This window comes from Lissotriton helveticus, chromosome 5_1, assembly GCF_964261635.1.
Source record: "Lissotriton helveticus chromosome 5_1, aLisHel1.1, whole genome shotgun sequence".
NCBI lineage: Eukaryota > Metazoa > Chordata > Amphibia > Caudata > Salamandridae > Lissotriton > Lissotriton helveticus.
The window spans coordinates 716,861,405-716,877,083 of record NC_136065.1 but is presented as its reverse complement, the minus strand read 5'-3'; the positions used below and the strand labels follow the sequence as shown (position 1 = coordinate 716,877,083).

At 45.7% G+C, this 15,679-nt stretch overlaps 1 protein-coding gene across 3 annotated transcripts in view; it reads left to right on the top strand.

Moving 5' to 3' along the window:
* Window positions 1–15,679, top strand: part of PIK3AP1 (phosphoinositide-3-kinase adaptor protein 1) — a 1,822,514-nt gene that overhangs the window by 382,984 nt on the left and 1,423,851 nt on the right. For all 3 annotated transcript variants that reach the window (XM_078643124.1, XM_078643125.1, XM_078643123.1), the window contains exon 4: window positions 2,654–2,805. In XM_078643124.1, the coding sequence (XP_078499250.1) occupies window positions 2,654–2,805 (152 nt within the window). The remainder of the gene's footprint in view (window positions 1–2,653; window positions 2,806–15,679) is intronic.

Sequence of the window (15,679 nt, the reverse complement as noted above, 5' to 3'; positions counted from 1 at the left end):
CACCCCTCTCCACTGCCACGGCATTAATCAAGGCACTTTGGTGACACCCCGGGTGGCTAATAAGGCAACTGGGAAAGTGCTGCGAAATCCAAAAGCAAGCGCACAGAGTGGTCCCGACTGTACCCGTGCTGAGGGAGGGAGGCGAGGGAGGGAGGAGAAATACGAGACGGCCTGCCGGCCGTGAGACGTGTGAAGACGCCGGAGGGGGCGGAGCGGGGAGAGCGGCATGAGGGTGTGAAGAAGCCGGGGCCTTTGAAGTGAAGCTAAGCTTCACTTCAAAAGGTGTCGGAGGAATGCGGCTGAGGGAACAGACGGCGATTGCGGCTGAGGGAACTGATGTGCACGCGCTTTTAAGCTCAATGCACATGCGCATTGAGCTTCAAAGTCACGGGCACTGCAAGGAATCGCCACGATTCCTTGCTTGTTAGTTAAAGGTTGTTTAAGCCGCAATAGTCTCGCAAGCTCGATGCGCATGCGCATCGACAGGCGAGACCTAAAAAGGGCCTTAAAACGTCCCCTGCCAGCTTCAGGCAGATAAAATTACTGGATGCGAGTGGAATACTGTTAGCTAAGAGCATACTTCTTCACCTCCAAGATTGGGCTTTTGGTAATGACCTCGTACCTGCAGAGCAAGCGGAGTTTCATAAGCACAGTGGCACTTTAGATAACATTGCTGCCCTGCAAACCTTGATCGAAAATTATCCAGTAGGCAATTAAATGGCCTTGTATGCTGCATTTATAGATTTCTCCACAGCTTTCGACCGGGTTGCCTGGGGGACGCTGTGGAGGAAACTGGCTGCAATGGGGATTCCCGCGCATTTTCTCAGACTGATCATTGCATTGAATTCCTTAACTTGGATACCGTTCCTGGTGGGAGGCAACCAGGGTCTTTTGAGTAAAGTCGAAACCCACAATGGGTTGAAGCAGGGGTGCTCACTAGCTCCTCTCCTCTTCTCTCTTTATATTAATGACTTGCTGAGTAGGGTTGGGCACTGTAAAGATTACTCACTGAAATTAGGAACAATGAAATTGAGCTGTCTACTTTACTTGGATGACGCCACCCTGTTAGATTTAACTCAGATAGATTTAAAAAGGCGTCTTAATGAGCTAGGCCATTACTCCGATGATCATTTCATAAAAATAAATATCTCAAAGAGTAAAATCATGGTTTTTAGGTCCCGGGGATGCAGGGTTAGGAAGAATATGTATTGGTTTCTGGGGAAAGAGAAACTTGATCTAGTGAAGTAGTACCTGTATTTAGGAAGAATGTTTTCAAGTAAGTGATCTAGCAGTGATCACATTGGCCAGTGCAGAAGTAATTCAGTATCTCAGGCCCCCACAATTTGTAGGCTATATAAATGCTGTGGACAAAGACATTTTGCACATGTTTTATCAGTTTATAAAATTCAAATCCCACCTATACTGAGTTACGCTTGCGAATCAGTGGATGAAGAGCATTGGGGCTTTTTTGAGAAGGTGGAAGGGTGCATTTGGTGCCATATTTGTAATCTGAATCGCACAGCCACCATAGTGGCCCTCCGGCTCAAATTCAAGCTCCTCTCGACTTACGTGTTTTGCATGGCAGCATGTCTGAGGTGGGGTAATGGCTTACTTAATAGTGATGCGAGCTCTATACGGGCTGCAGTAAGGCAGATTATGAGAAAGCCTTAGACTTATTTGAAATTGGGCATAGTGGGGGCAAGCCCTCTTCCAAAACAAGTCTTGAAAACTAAAATCAAAAAAACAACTGATGAAGAAAGTCACAAAAGAGATACTGTACTGTGTTCACGTATTCAAGGAATGACACAATAGTGGGGAGTAGTATGTATAAACAACCCCAACCGTATGTCGTGTGGAACCTTCCCCATGATGTGCGTAGAACCATACTGTTGCTAATGAATGTGCTCCCCTTGTGCATTATACCAGGAACATAGGAGGGATTAGCCAGGGAGGACAGACTTTGTGACCTGTGTGAAAACCGGGTGCAGGATCTAAATCATGTGTTATTTGTCTGTCCCCCATTACAGCCATTACGACGTTGTTTATAAAGACCAGTGATTCTAAAGTACAATAACAGAGAAGGCCCCAAACTACCTTTTTACCCCTCTCTCTGAAGCAGTATGCTTTTAATTTTTTTGCCTTTTAAAACAATTTTTAAATATTTTTTAGAGAGGATTATTACGTTGTGTTTAGCTCTGGTATGTTGAACATGGTCCACTGTGGGCAACATACTCTGCATGTTATAAGAAGTATTTTGGAGCACTTTGAATTGTACAGTTGAAGTTGTTAGAGTATTTAAATGGTATAAAGCCATTTGTACGGACTTTGCACTGTATTATAATTAACTATTAATATAAATACGGGCACTTTATACAGCATGTACTATTATTACATGTGGAGTTATTTTAAGTTTTGCCTAATGCTGCTATTAATTTTCTACTGTATAACGAAATTTATAATTGTTAGGTCCCCAAATGTATTTGACCCTGTTATTAAGAACTGTATGATTTGGTATATTGGAGCTCTCCTTGTACATTTTATGTGGAATTCTTTGGAGTTGCAAATACTAATACAATTAATTGAATTGACATAGTCATTAGATAAATTATCCAGATAAAATTTAAAGCAATACAATTTTCTTTTTCTGTATTAGATTGGGCTTGTGAGTCTGTTACGGATACCGAAGCCGAACTTGAGAGGAGCTCAATTTACTCAAAGAAAATTGAAACTACCCAAGAAGCTTCAACTGTGGAAAGTGCACATAGTAACTTAGTGGTAGTGTTCCCTGAAAGGATTCGCTGTGGGGTATGTTCTGCTAAACATCTTTTGTAAAACCTGTTTTGAGTTTCAGTGAGCTTTTATATGAAATTTATGACTTAAGGAAATGCCTGGTGATGTATTTGTTAATTCGTTGTTATTATGATGCAATTAGAGCATTGTAACACCACTTCCTTTTATCTCTGTATATATAAGTCAAAGACAAAATGGGCTGATTGTGAAGAAAGGAGTCTATTCTAGGTTCAGTTAATCAAATAAGATTAACACAATAATAGATGCTTTTGTCAGGCTGGTCCCAAACCCTGAATGCAGCACTTATTGATTCAGCCCCATTACTTCCTCACCCGTTTTCCTCTCACAGTCCTTACGTATGAGTGTATCTCCATTCGTGTATAACCTAATTACCAAGTTGAATGAGCAGACCAGATCAGAAGAGCTCAAAACTGTAGCTCTGGTGATCCACTCAGAAACAAAAGATGCTGAGAAAAACACTTATACTAGGAGACACAGAGCGAAGAACCAGAAAAGAACTCTGTAACTGGTTAATGGTGTCCCATCAACACACGTACTGTGTCCAGTGTCATCATCTGGGCTACCAACATACTATACTTTGCCTGCCCTCTAACCATGAGGACAAATCACAGCAAATGTATAGTTGTACCCTCATTATAGAGTTACTTGTCTACAGAATAGCAAGAGATGGTAAGAATGGTGCAGTACAAGGAGAGAAGAGTGATTTAAAAAAGAATAGGCATCAGAGAAAGTGATATTAGATCCAGACCTGTTATCTCAAAGATGTCTTCCTATATAAAAACAGTGCAAAATATTTAAACAGGAGTAGTTAAAGTGTGTCACTACTCCAATGGTCGACATGTTTCAACCATAATGGGGTCAGAAAGACTCCCTATCTTTCTTCAGGACCTTGATGCTCCAGGAAGGGGCATAAATGCTGTCACCAATATAATACTCCAGTACATACAATTTAGTTGAATTCACAAAATGAAGTTATTTTTCAAATCCTCCAGATTGACATGATGTCTTTAGCATCTGAAAAAGAAATTATAGGAGGGACAGAAACATAGAAATAAATATACACTGCATCTCTTCTAAACAAAGTGCCAAAACATCAAGTTAGAACAGCAAAGGTAAACTTACCAATGCACCAAGAGGACATTACCTCACCTCACCGGGCACCAGCGTGTGTCTGAGTCGCCCGCTCTGTAAAGCAATTAATACAAAGAGCAGACAAAACAAGAAATAAATCATATTGAAAGAAAACATCGTCAGGCAACATATGTTTCTGACGGAGAATGTCTGTAAGTGAAGAATGTCTTAACACAAACATTCATTAAAACTAGTTAAGCACAGTGCAAACTCCTCCCTGCCAAAGTAGCAAGAGTCAGAAGCGGTCAAGAGACAAAGGTACGGTCTCTAACGAGCATACAAAGAGCATACATACATTTTAAGCGAATTAGCAATATGAAACACATATTTAAAAAAAATAGTGTTTATGGGCTGCTGAAGGTGTAACTATCCTATCACAGAAAACACTCTAAAATACCAAAAACTAGTTAGGGCAAGCCTTACACTTAACTAATCTGACTGTCAGATGGTGGAAAAGAGGCTATGGCGTTATATAAAATACATATTGCATAGTGCCTCCCAGTTTCAGAGGAAAGCCGTTAGCGGTATAAGCTAGTGAAAAAGCAAAGGGGAAACTGCAGAGTGCTCTGTCGTCCCTGGTTCGAAAAAGTGCAGCAAAAGGAGAAAAGAAGAAGCGTCTTACCTCTCCGTCGGTTCCTCGAACCGGAACACCGCTGGGATGGAGGTGCGGTTTCCGTGTCCGGTCCCGAAATATATATGCCCAACATTAACGTGTGTGAGATTGGGCGCGTGTTAACCACGCCATCAAGAACTACATCCTAGCGCTATGCCGATGGGAAATGGAGTTCCTAATGCTCTCAAATATATCCTCCATTACGTTTTTTTATCATTTACCCTACTCACAATGAATACTAATGCCCTATTAGCGTGACCCCAAAATTGTTAATGGGAAAAATTGATTACCCGCACTGCATATAGGGTGTAATCTAAGTGCAAATACGGCCAGAGCTAACATATGTGAAACATAGGCGCGGATCGATCTGGCCCTACAGAACTACAAAATAACGAAATGCCGATGGGAAAGGGAGTTTGTTATCCACTTTTACATGATGTCCATATGGCATTTCTTATTGACCCAGATACCAATGAATAAACGAGCAACAGTGGTAGCACAATGGGTGTGGCGAAGCATAACAAATCGCTCGATGGATAGCCATATTCCATACACAAGTGTTTTGGCTCTGTGGAGTGTAATATACTGCTGGTATATCAATCCTAAATATCCGTAAGATGATAATCGGAAAAGAGATCTCAAAAAGGGTTTATTAGTAATCGGCAATGATGGTTTGAATTAAGTGTTAACAAGTAGGAATCTACCAGAAGGCGTAAGATGGCTGCAACTCTGATACTGGGCACTGAGATTTCAAGGGATTCACTAGTTATTCAACCCATACCAGCACAGCACATCCACACATTGTCAAGTACTTGGTTATTATCTTTTAGAGAGCGACACCCACGGTATTGCATCATTCAGGCCCTGTGTGTTGCTTGATAGTCTGAAGACCCATCTTTGCTCTTTCAAAAACAGAAAATTGGAAATGTCTGATACATGTGGAGGGATGTGTGGTTTCTCCAACACAGTCCAGTAGAAATCTTCAGCTTGGTGACTTTTTTTCAACAAAGTGCCTTGTCAGTCCTGTCATGGTTTTTTTGCACCTAAAGGTGCTTTTATGTTCAAGCATGCGGAGGTTAACTTTTCTTGTCGTCATCCCAACATACTTGAGATTACACGGGCATGTGATCAAGTATATCAAATGATCACTATTGCAGTTCGTAACACTCCTTTGCACCCAGGGTTTGCAGGTGCCAATATTGATTGTCTTTGAAGGTTTTGTCTGGGGGTATATAGCACGTGAACCACAAGGGTAATGTCCCTGGACTCTAGGGAGGTCCCAAAGTGTGTTTGCTTGTTGTTGTATGTGCACCTGAGGCCTGGTGTGAATCAGTCTGTCTCTTATGTTCATGCTCCGTTTCCATTAAAAGAGAGGTAAAGGAATTTTATCTCTGTCACAGTTCAGGATGCGCCAATGCTTTCTGATTCTTTTTTGCATTCCATTTGTCATTGAGCTGAACGTATTCACGCACGTGAGACGGCCCAAAGGAGGTTTTGCAGTAGATATATCAAGAAGAGCCTCCCGGTTATTATTAGAGGCTCTTTCGTACGCTCTTCTTATGATTCTTTTGGGATATTTCCTGTCTGCTATCTGGTTCATGAGAGTGGACGCGTATTCTTCGTATTTGTCTTTAGTAGAACAGTTCCTCCGGATACGGAGAAACTGTCCAAATGGCAAATTTTCCCGAAGGGATTTAGGATGTTGACTGTCAAATGTTAATAACGAATTGCGTGCCATGGGTTTGCGATAGAGTTCGCTCTGTAGCCCATCTCTGGTCCAGTAAATTGAGAGATCAAGAAACGCTATCCTCTGTTTGTCAACTTCTAATGTGAACCGCAGGAAATTATTCCTTGTGTTCAACCAGGTATAGAATTGCACAATAGATTCATGAGTGCCCCGCCATACAACCAAAACATCATCGATATAACGTTTCCAAACGCTTATCGAATTAAGAAACGGGTTGGATGTGGCTAGAATATGTTGTTGTTCGAAAGTGTGGACATACAAATTTGCCAAGCTTGGCGCAAAAATGCTGCCCATACTTGTCCCCGATATTTGGAGATAGATGTTATCCTCGTATTTGAAGAAATTTTCTGCCTGCCAAGTCCAGTTTACATTGAGATTGGCAGTTGCGTGATGTCTGTCTTATCTCAGTGTGATACCCCCACTTTGCTGTTTGCAGTACATATTTCGGCTTCTGCCTTCCCTTTGTGGGCGGAGGAGCGCCCAGTGAGAACCATCGTTGTCATGGTTGCCTGCTCGGTCTTGGGGATCTTTTATTTTTGTTATTTTACAAATAAATCCCCCTGGTTGTATTCGCAACATTTAGGGCTTCCAGGGGTGTGCAGCACTTCTTTGTCTGCATTGTTGAATGAGATCAGCTGACAAGTGGCCTCGGCCTGATATCAATATGGTGCCTCCGGTTAAACGATGCGGCATGTCTTGTTGCCTCCGCCTGTCCTTTGGCGCACAGTCAACGTTGTCCTGGCAACCAGCTGGCTTTTCAGGAAGGGTTTTTCTGCGCTGATTTGGTTGCCAATCCCTTCAATGTCCTCTCTGCTGGTGATCGTGTGGTCTGCTTTGCTGATGGCTTGAGACTGTGGGGACCTTGACTTTCCAGACATGTTCAGTGTTTCTGGAGATACTGCAGTGATGGCTGGGCTATTACGGGAGTTGAGGTGATCCTTTTTCTCCAGAATGTCCTTGCGGCTGCTGTGATGGCTGCATTTCGGGTCCGGGAGGGGAGTCCATGCCTTGAGTACCTAGGAATCCTTCCGTGGAGGCCTTGAGGGCAGTTTTTTCTCAGGGCTACGACCGAGATTTGAGTTTTTTCAACAGTTCAATTGTCAGTTTCATTTTATACTGGTCCCTCCATTGGGCGTTTATGGGGCAATGTTTTGTTGGAAGGTGGCTTGTTCTTGGTGCACTACCTATACGGATGTTTCCCCTCCTCTGCTGTGCTTGGGAGTAGAGTTTTCGGTTCTCTGATTTGCTTCTGTTCTGGGAGGCAATGTTGGTATGGTTGCCACTTAATTCCTGTCCTTCCTGCCCAACAGTATGACAGTGGTGGGTGAAACCTCTCTGTTTCAGAGTATAATGGTGTAGCAAGCCCATCAGGTTTGTTAGATGCAGGTTTTCATTTCTACTCGGTGCTGACATGAGGGGGATCATGTTTCTAAGTGATGCCATGCTATTGTCTCCTTGGATAAGGTGGGTCCTAGCCTCGCAGTGCCTTTTTTTTGGGGGGGGTCTCACTTATTCCGGAGTTAATATGTCTGTTAACACAGCAGTGGACTCTGCTTTTGCAACTGTAGTAGGAGCTTCAGCCCCCGTAGTACGTGAAGTTTCTTGTTCTACTGATCCAGTTATTGTCCCATCTGGAGATATGGTATTTGGGGACAGATACTTTCTGGGCTCACATCTGTAAGATCTACTGGCCCACATTTCGGTCAGTTTGTCTTTTTCGTTTTTTGGTTCCCAGGCTGTAGATTGTGTATTTTATATGTTATACATAGTGTGGGCCTGATTCTTTGCTCAGTGTTATGTTTAGGGGTGAACTCCGCCTACTTGTTTTAAAATATATAAACAAGAATAAGAGAGGCACATATAAAGAGACAATTGCACACGATCCTTGGATTCAGTCAACACCACACAGAAGAGTGACAATGACAGGAACAAGTTTTGGCTTGATGTGATAGATCTTTTATTCGTAATTATATGCAACACAGTCAGCGTGTTTCACCCATGCAGACTTCTTCAGGGCTGCAAATGTAACAAAAGCAATACTATTACAAACTTTGTGTATAAACAACTAATTACTAAGACACCATATCTTAACAATAACAAATATTTACAACATGTCAACAAACAAGAAAAAAGAAACACATCTAATTAAAAAGAAATTTGTCCCAAATCAAAACAAGACAAATAATTTCTGCGAAAATATAGAAAATGTCTTATGTACAATATATGGATACCTTTTATTTACAGACACATTAATTCCACACCATCTTTGACCAAAATGGTAATGCTAAAATGCTAAGCAGAGGCAACAGCCATTAAACCTAGGGAGAAAAACAACAACAACACAGAGGAGGATAAAAGAAAAGGACACAGGACAGAAGGAGGTCAAAAAGCAAACAGACAGAAAAAAAATGAAATAAAAACAAAGTACAGTAAAAGCATCATGACCACAAAAGACTCTAAAGTACTTCATAACAAATCACAGAAACATGATAATGATAGTGGGCAAGAACTGCTGGCATAAAAGATAGACAGGAGCTATGCTATGAGGCAATGCCTCTACATATGCCGTTGTCGTGTTTTCATTGACACACTCAGCTCGAATGTTCAGAAAGAGTCAGAGCGCCAATGAACAACGCTAGTGCACATAGTGCCATAGTATGTCACCAGAACCCAAACCTCGGTAGACCAAAAAAAGACCTTGTAGGGGAAAAACGAGAATTCAATTTGTTTGTGCTTAATACCAACCAAAAAATAATCCAACGAGCAAGAATATTACTCGATATTCGCCCGGGTAGGTAGAGGAAGCTGTTGCAGGGTCGTAGCAACAAATCTACGGAGGTAAAATAATGAAAGGAAAACAAAAATTAACTGTTATCATCCTACCAGGCAATATTTTGAAAACCTATCCCACACTTATGCACCCGTGCTACGGATACAGAAATAAAAAGTGAACATTTAAAAAGACCAAACATATGCTCAAAATTGGAAACAAATTGACATCAGACTAATAATTACAACCCTGCCTTGATCCAAACAAATGGCCCAAGCACATGAATTCATATTGAGTGTCCCGTCCTAAACTAGCAAGATGTGCCATAATGTGAACTCGTTAGTGCAGTGAAAAGTAAAATAAACCACACCTGTGTGAGCAAAGTGCAAGCCCCACTCGAGGCCAAGAAGCACAAACGAGAACACACCCAATGTGCAAAATAAGGTGGCCAACAAACCCTGCATACCTTCAATATGCATACAGTGCTGACCATGCCAGCAATCACAACTAGAAATAGTAGAAGTTCACGAATGGTAGCATCGTGAACCCAAGCGCATCAAGTGTCGCGCTATACTGCCAAACTAAGGATTTAAACATATACGTAAAATAATGTTAAGGCATTGGCCTATACAATAGCGCGCAAACACCCACATGCCCTGTAGTTCACTCACTTGTATACGGCCTACGGATGTATTCCTTCCACGTCTAAATTCAAAGACCCGCCATTCCATTCGAGTCGGCATCAAATAGTCAACAGACTTGACGTCAACAAACAAATGAACGTGTCATCAGATGCAATGTTGCAAGTACTCCTGACTTAAACTAGAGCGCAAATCGAGGCCTCCATTTTAGAAGTAGAATCTCATGCATCACATACAGAAAATCAGAAGTGTGTAACATGCGAAATCACGGCCATAAATGGCAAGAGCAATGTATTATTAAAAAAATAGACTAGACATATAATAGAGTTGGACAACCTGAATAGTAAATATAGTATGTAAAGAACAAAATTGACCAACTTAAGAAAAGCGAAAATTGTATTGATGAAGTCTTGAATCCTGTAAGTCCATGTGCACACCGCGAGTTTCTGATGACTGCCCTAGTCCCAAATACCAGGACTGGGTCAGCATGTGTCGACACCAATAAACCACGCTAGACGTGAGTACTGACTCGTTAAAATGAATTAGACATTGTACAGTACTACTCCAAATGGACTGAACTGGCAAACGCAGGGCTCACACAAGTGGTTATGGTAACACCGGTATTTTAAGCTACTGGGAAATTAGAATATTAAATTCCAAGCTATACGTAGTCCATCGGTCTGATGTGACCTATAATAACACAGGTTTACTAAGCTGCGGGAAAATTTAAAATGTTACAATCTAAACTTTATGTAGTCCATCAGTCTGATGTAAACTATACAAACCTCCACCCCAAAAGGACGTGTGGAGTATTTGGGAATATCTCATAAACCAACTCAAAGACGTCGCACTCCTGGAATAATAGTGGTGCCTGTTCTTCAAGTGCACCACCTGACAGATATGAAGGCCAGACACTTGATAAGATCATAATGTCAATCAAAACCAGATAGCGCCAAATTTACTATATAGGACACACGTTACTCAATTGTCTGAAGATGAAGGGGGCAGTGCACAAGGTGTCTTAAATTGCATGTACTCATCAAAACGAAAAGAATGGGGCCAACTAAAGTAACCAGAATTGACAGTAGAGGCAAATAAAGACTACGGAAGAGCTAGATGAGCATTAAATCAGGGCTAAAGAAACGCCTTTTGAATCTCACCATTTTTTGATGTTACAAAGAACATTAATGTACATAATACTATTTTTGTCTTTCGTTATTAAATCATAACATAAACAGTCATATACCACAAAACATCATCTTCCACAGATTGGTATTGGGGAACACATTGGCAAGAATAACATTCTACCAAGTTATAAACAGTTATAGGAAGTAATGCAGTTCCGTATCCAAGTAAAGTCCCTGAGTCGTGGATCTTAACCTACAGATCCATTTTGCTTCTAATTGGCGTAAAAGCAGTTCCCTATCTCCTCCCTTCTGCATATTAGGTAAAAGGTCAATAGCGTGAAACCTAAACTTACACCTATTGTTGCTTGAGGTACACGCATGGGACACCAGTGCATACGAAGAGTCTCCATTTAGACACGCGCTTCTGCGTAGAGTTTCCCACATACACATATATATCACATAGATTACAAATCGTGTCAGACAGTTAATAAAATGTCTGATAGTGTATGTCCTGTTGAATTTGAAAGTCTTAGTGGTCTGTCCTAAGTGGCAGATATTGCACTCACCGCTGGGGTAGAAACCGACGGGTCGAGTCAGCCAGGTGTCCTGCACCTTTTTTCTAGGTCCTGTGTAGCTAGGACACATTTCCTCTCTAATGGTCCTGCTTCTTCTATACACCATGCTCGGATTTTCCTGCAAGAGATGACCCACTCCGGGTACTCCCTTCAGTAAGTGGCAATGGTTTTTGAGTATTTTAAACAACTCTTGGTTCAAAATAGAGTTGGTCGTAATAAACGACAAACGTTCTTTGTTAGGCCTTTCTCTAGCTAGTAATGTATCAGGGCGTTCCAGTCTATTTGCTATCTCAACTGCTTGTGAAAGTACAGGATCCCTGTATCCACGTTGCCTCAGTCGTTGTAGTAGTTCCTGACTATGAGTTCTGTATTGTGCTTCTTCACTGCAGTTTCTCTTTATCCGTACCAAATCCCCATAGGGGATTGCTTTCTTGGTACTGGGGGGATGCAAACTCTGATAGTGTAACAAACTGTTGACCGCTGTCTCTTTTCTAAATAGGGTACTCTGCAAGATGTTGTTCTGTACATATAACGATAAGTCAAAAAATTGGATCTTGGATTGGGACATCATCAAAGTAAATTTTCCATTGAATGAATTACTATTCAGATATACAAAATATGATTTAAAGGCAGTTTCTGTCCCGGACCATATGATCAAAATATTGTCAATGTAGCGCCCCAAAAAATGTATGGACAGTCCAAATTGCAGCTGCCATGGCCCAGGCGTACACCAATTCCACCCACCCCATGAATACATTTGCGTACGATGGGGCAAATTTTGACCCCATTGCAGTCCCCTGTGGTTGTTTGAACCAGGTGTCATCATAGAGAAAATAGTTGTTTCAGGGAAATCATGTCAAGTAACATTTTATTGTGGCCATATTGGCTAGCTCATCGTGATGACAAAAAATGCTCTGTAGGGGCGTGGCCAAGATGGCGTCGGAGTAGGACGCTTTTCCCTACCTCTCCGGCGCCGATCCAGCAAAGCTGCTGATAGCACGGCGCCCAGTGTGCAATTCGGCCTCTAATCGGTGGCGGAGGTCGCCGATACACCGCGGAGGAGCACGGTGCCGTCGGCGAGGAGAGGGAGCACCCGGTGTGGCTGCAGGACCAACGGAGCTCTGAGGCCTGTGGATCCCCGGTCTCGATTAGCAGGGGCCGGCCCGGCGAATCGCAGGGCCCGCCGCGGAGGAGGAGAGTCTGTTCGCGCTCCGCCCCGCCCTGAATCATCTTGCGGCGGCCTCCGGAGTTGCGGAGTGTCGCCGGTGGCGGTGAGGGGCGGCCACGATCTTCGGGAGCCCCGGGGGTGCCTGCGAGTAGCGGCCCGCAGTGCGGAGAGGGCCCAGAGTCCTAGGGGAGGAGCGGCGCCACTGTACACGGCCTGGGGGTCGGAGGAGCACCTGCAGAGAGGCGGGGGCCGGGCACAGCGAGGGTACCTGGGGAGACCTAGTCCCGGTGAGTGGGCCCCCACCCTGATCGAGAGAGGAGAAGAGTGGCGCCGGGACTGCAGACGGGGCCCGACGGGGGACATAGTGGAAGCGCTGCCTACTCCCGGTGCAGTGGCGGACTGGAGACTCCGACTGCGGTGGTGCAAGCCCCGGTCCTCTTCTATGGCCTAACGCGGTGCCGCCTGCACAGTGGGGGTGTAGCCTCGCGACGACTGGCGACTGGACAGCTACTGCTTTGCCTGCTCTGAGCGGCTGGTCTCGCACTGCATCGTTTGGGGAAGGTACCGGTCAACCCCGGGAGCTGCACATCGCGAGTGGGCCGGGTGGAAGCTGGCTGCGGAGGGTCGGCCCCAAGCTTCGGGGGTGCACTATTGGCGACGGACGCCGCGGGCCGCCTAACTTGCCTCCACTGTGGACGTTGTTAGCGCTGCACATTCCTGGTCTGTGGGTTCCGAGAGGTACTGCCTTGCTGGCCACGAGGCTCAGTCTGGAGGGAGGCTGCTTTGGCGCCATTTTGAGGGGGTGGCTGCTACCTGCATCGCGCCCGAGCGAGAGTGGACGATCTGAACGGGCCCCGTGCCGCTCCAGGGGTCCCATAGTGGTGCCCGCCTCTGATTCCTGGAGTGAAGGACTTCGCTTCGATCCCGCGCCTACCTGGGAGACCTGAAGATGTCCACAGCACTGCGTAAGGGGAAGCTGGGGAAGGACGGCTCCTCTAAATCCTCACAACAGCCGGCCTCTCCTGGAGCGAGTGGATCGTCTCGGCAATCTGACGATGAGGCGCCTGCCACCAAGGCCTTTATGACTGAGTTGTTCGTCGCTATCAAGGAGGAGATCTCGGACCTCCGAGTCCAATTGGCGTCGGACCTGCGTGAGGTGAGGAGAGATGTGGACGGGATTGGCGAACGAGTGGCGACGCTGGAAGATCATGATCTGAATGTTGCGAACGATGTGCACCAACTTCAACAAGACGTCATCCGCCTCACTGAACAGAATCTGGATCTGCAGGCCCACGCGGAGGACTTGGAAAACCGGTCCAGGAGGAACAATATCCGAATTCGTGCGGTCCCTTGGGACGGTGAAGCTGGGGATCTAAGCGGCTACGTGCAGGCCCTGTTCTTACAAATCTTGGCCGAAGAAGATGTGCTGGAAGTTAAAATGGACAGGGTCCATAGAGTGGGTTTACCCAGGAGAGGAGGGGGGCCTCCTCCGGACATCCTCGTCTGTGTGCACGACTTCCAGGTGAAGGAACGCATCCTGCGGAAAGCGAGAGCCATCTCCTCCTTGCAATTCAGGGGCCACAGTCCACAGCTATACCAGGATCTGGCGGCGTCGACGCTGCAGAAAAGGAGGGACTTCCGCCCGGTGACTGCCTATCTTCGGGACCACAACATCTCCTATTCATGGGGGCACCCCTTCCGCATCATATTCCGATGGCGGAATCGACTGGAACAAATCCGCTCTCTTCAGGCAGCTAAGGACTTGTTGGGTCTGGATGACGTCCCTCCCACGCAAGAGGCCCATGACCCTTCATCACGGAGGCGGCGTCGGTCGTCCTCCTGGCACAGAGTAGGAGCATCCCAGAATCGGCTGCGACCGGACAGCGCTACCAGCTTATTGGAACGTGGCGATGCGGTGGCTTCGGTGGCCTCCGCCACATTGACTGCTTCTCAACAAATCTCGGGAGCAGCGTGATCATGACCTGTAGCAGATCGGCGCCGGAGGGGATCTGGCCTTGAGGTCTTGGGGGTGCGTTTGTACTTTTGGAGAAGACACCCCGGACCATGGCCCTGGGGGTCCCCGAGTTGGTACCCTCTCCCCATTCCAGTCCGGAGGGTTTCTGTCATCTTCTGGAACTGTTGAGGACATTGTTCAGGTTCAGTGCCTTCTGTTCTTTTCTATTGTTGTTCTGTTTGCTGAGGGGGGGTGGGGGGTGGTGGATCCAGAGGGCGAGGGCTGCGGGGGGGGTGTTGGGGTTTGGGAGGGAGGGGGCTGGGGTGGTGGTGGCGTCCGGCAGTTGCGTATGCGTGGTGTTGTCTGCCGTAACTGTGTTTTCATCTGGTGTCTATCGCAGGGGGCCTCTCCCTGGAGCATTCTCTGCTGCGTGTGTACTTATGAGTTTCCTCATTATTGCTGGCTCTTTGAGGAGGAGCGTTCTGGTGTTCTTGGATGGGCGGGGTACTGTCTCCCGGGGATGGGTGCGGGCCTGGTCGCTGTTAGTGGGGTGTCTCACTGATCGTCATCTGTATTGGTTACGTAGCGGGACGCCTGGTGTGCCTAACTATGGGAGATCTGATGCTGCTGCTCCAGTGCTGAAGAGGGGGTGGAGGGGGGACTGGCGGGGGTTGATTGGAGTTGGGCCTAGCCCGGATGTGTGTGGCGCTGAGGTGACACTGGTCGGGATGGGGGCGGGGTCCTTGTTGCCAGGCTTCCAGAGCGGAGAGTCCCACTGTTGCTATGCCAGTTAATGTGGGCACCTGGAATGTGAAGGGTCTCAACTCCCCACAAAAGCGTCTAAAGCTCTGGAAGTACCTGTCAGATCACCATCTGGATGTAGTGGCCCTCCAGGAAACCCACCTAGCCAGGAGGGATGAACATAGACTTCGGCACCGACAGTTTCCCCTCATTTATAGAGCGTCTGCATCCACTAAACATAGAGGAGTGGCCCTAATGTTCAGGGCGTCCCTTCACTTTCAACCTTTGGGGGTGAGTGGTGATAAGGAGGGCCGATGGCTGATGGTGAAGGGGTCCTTGTATGGTCGACAATGTACTTTTGTGGTTGTGTATGCCCCTAATGTTGGACAAAATGGGTTTTT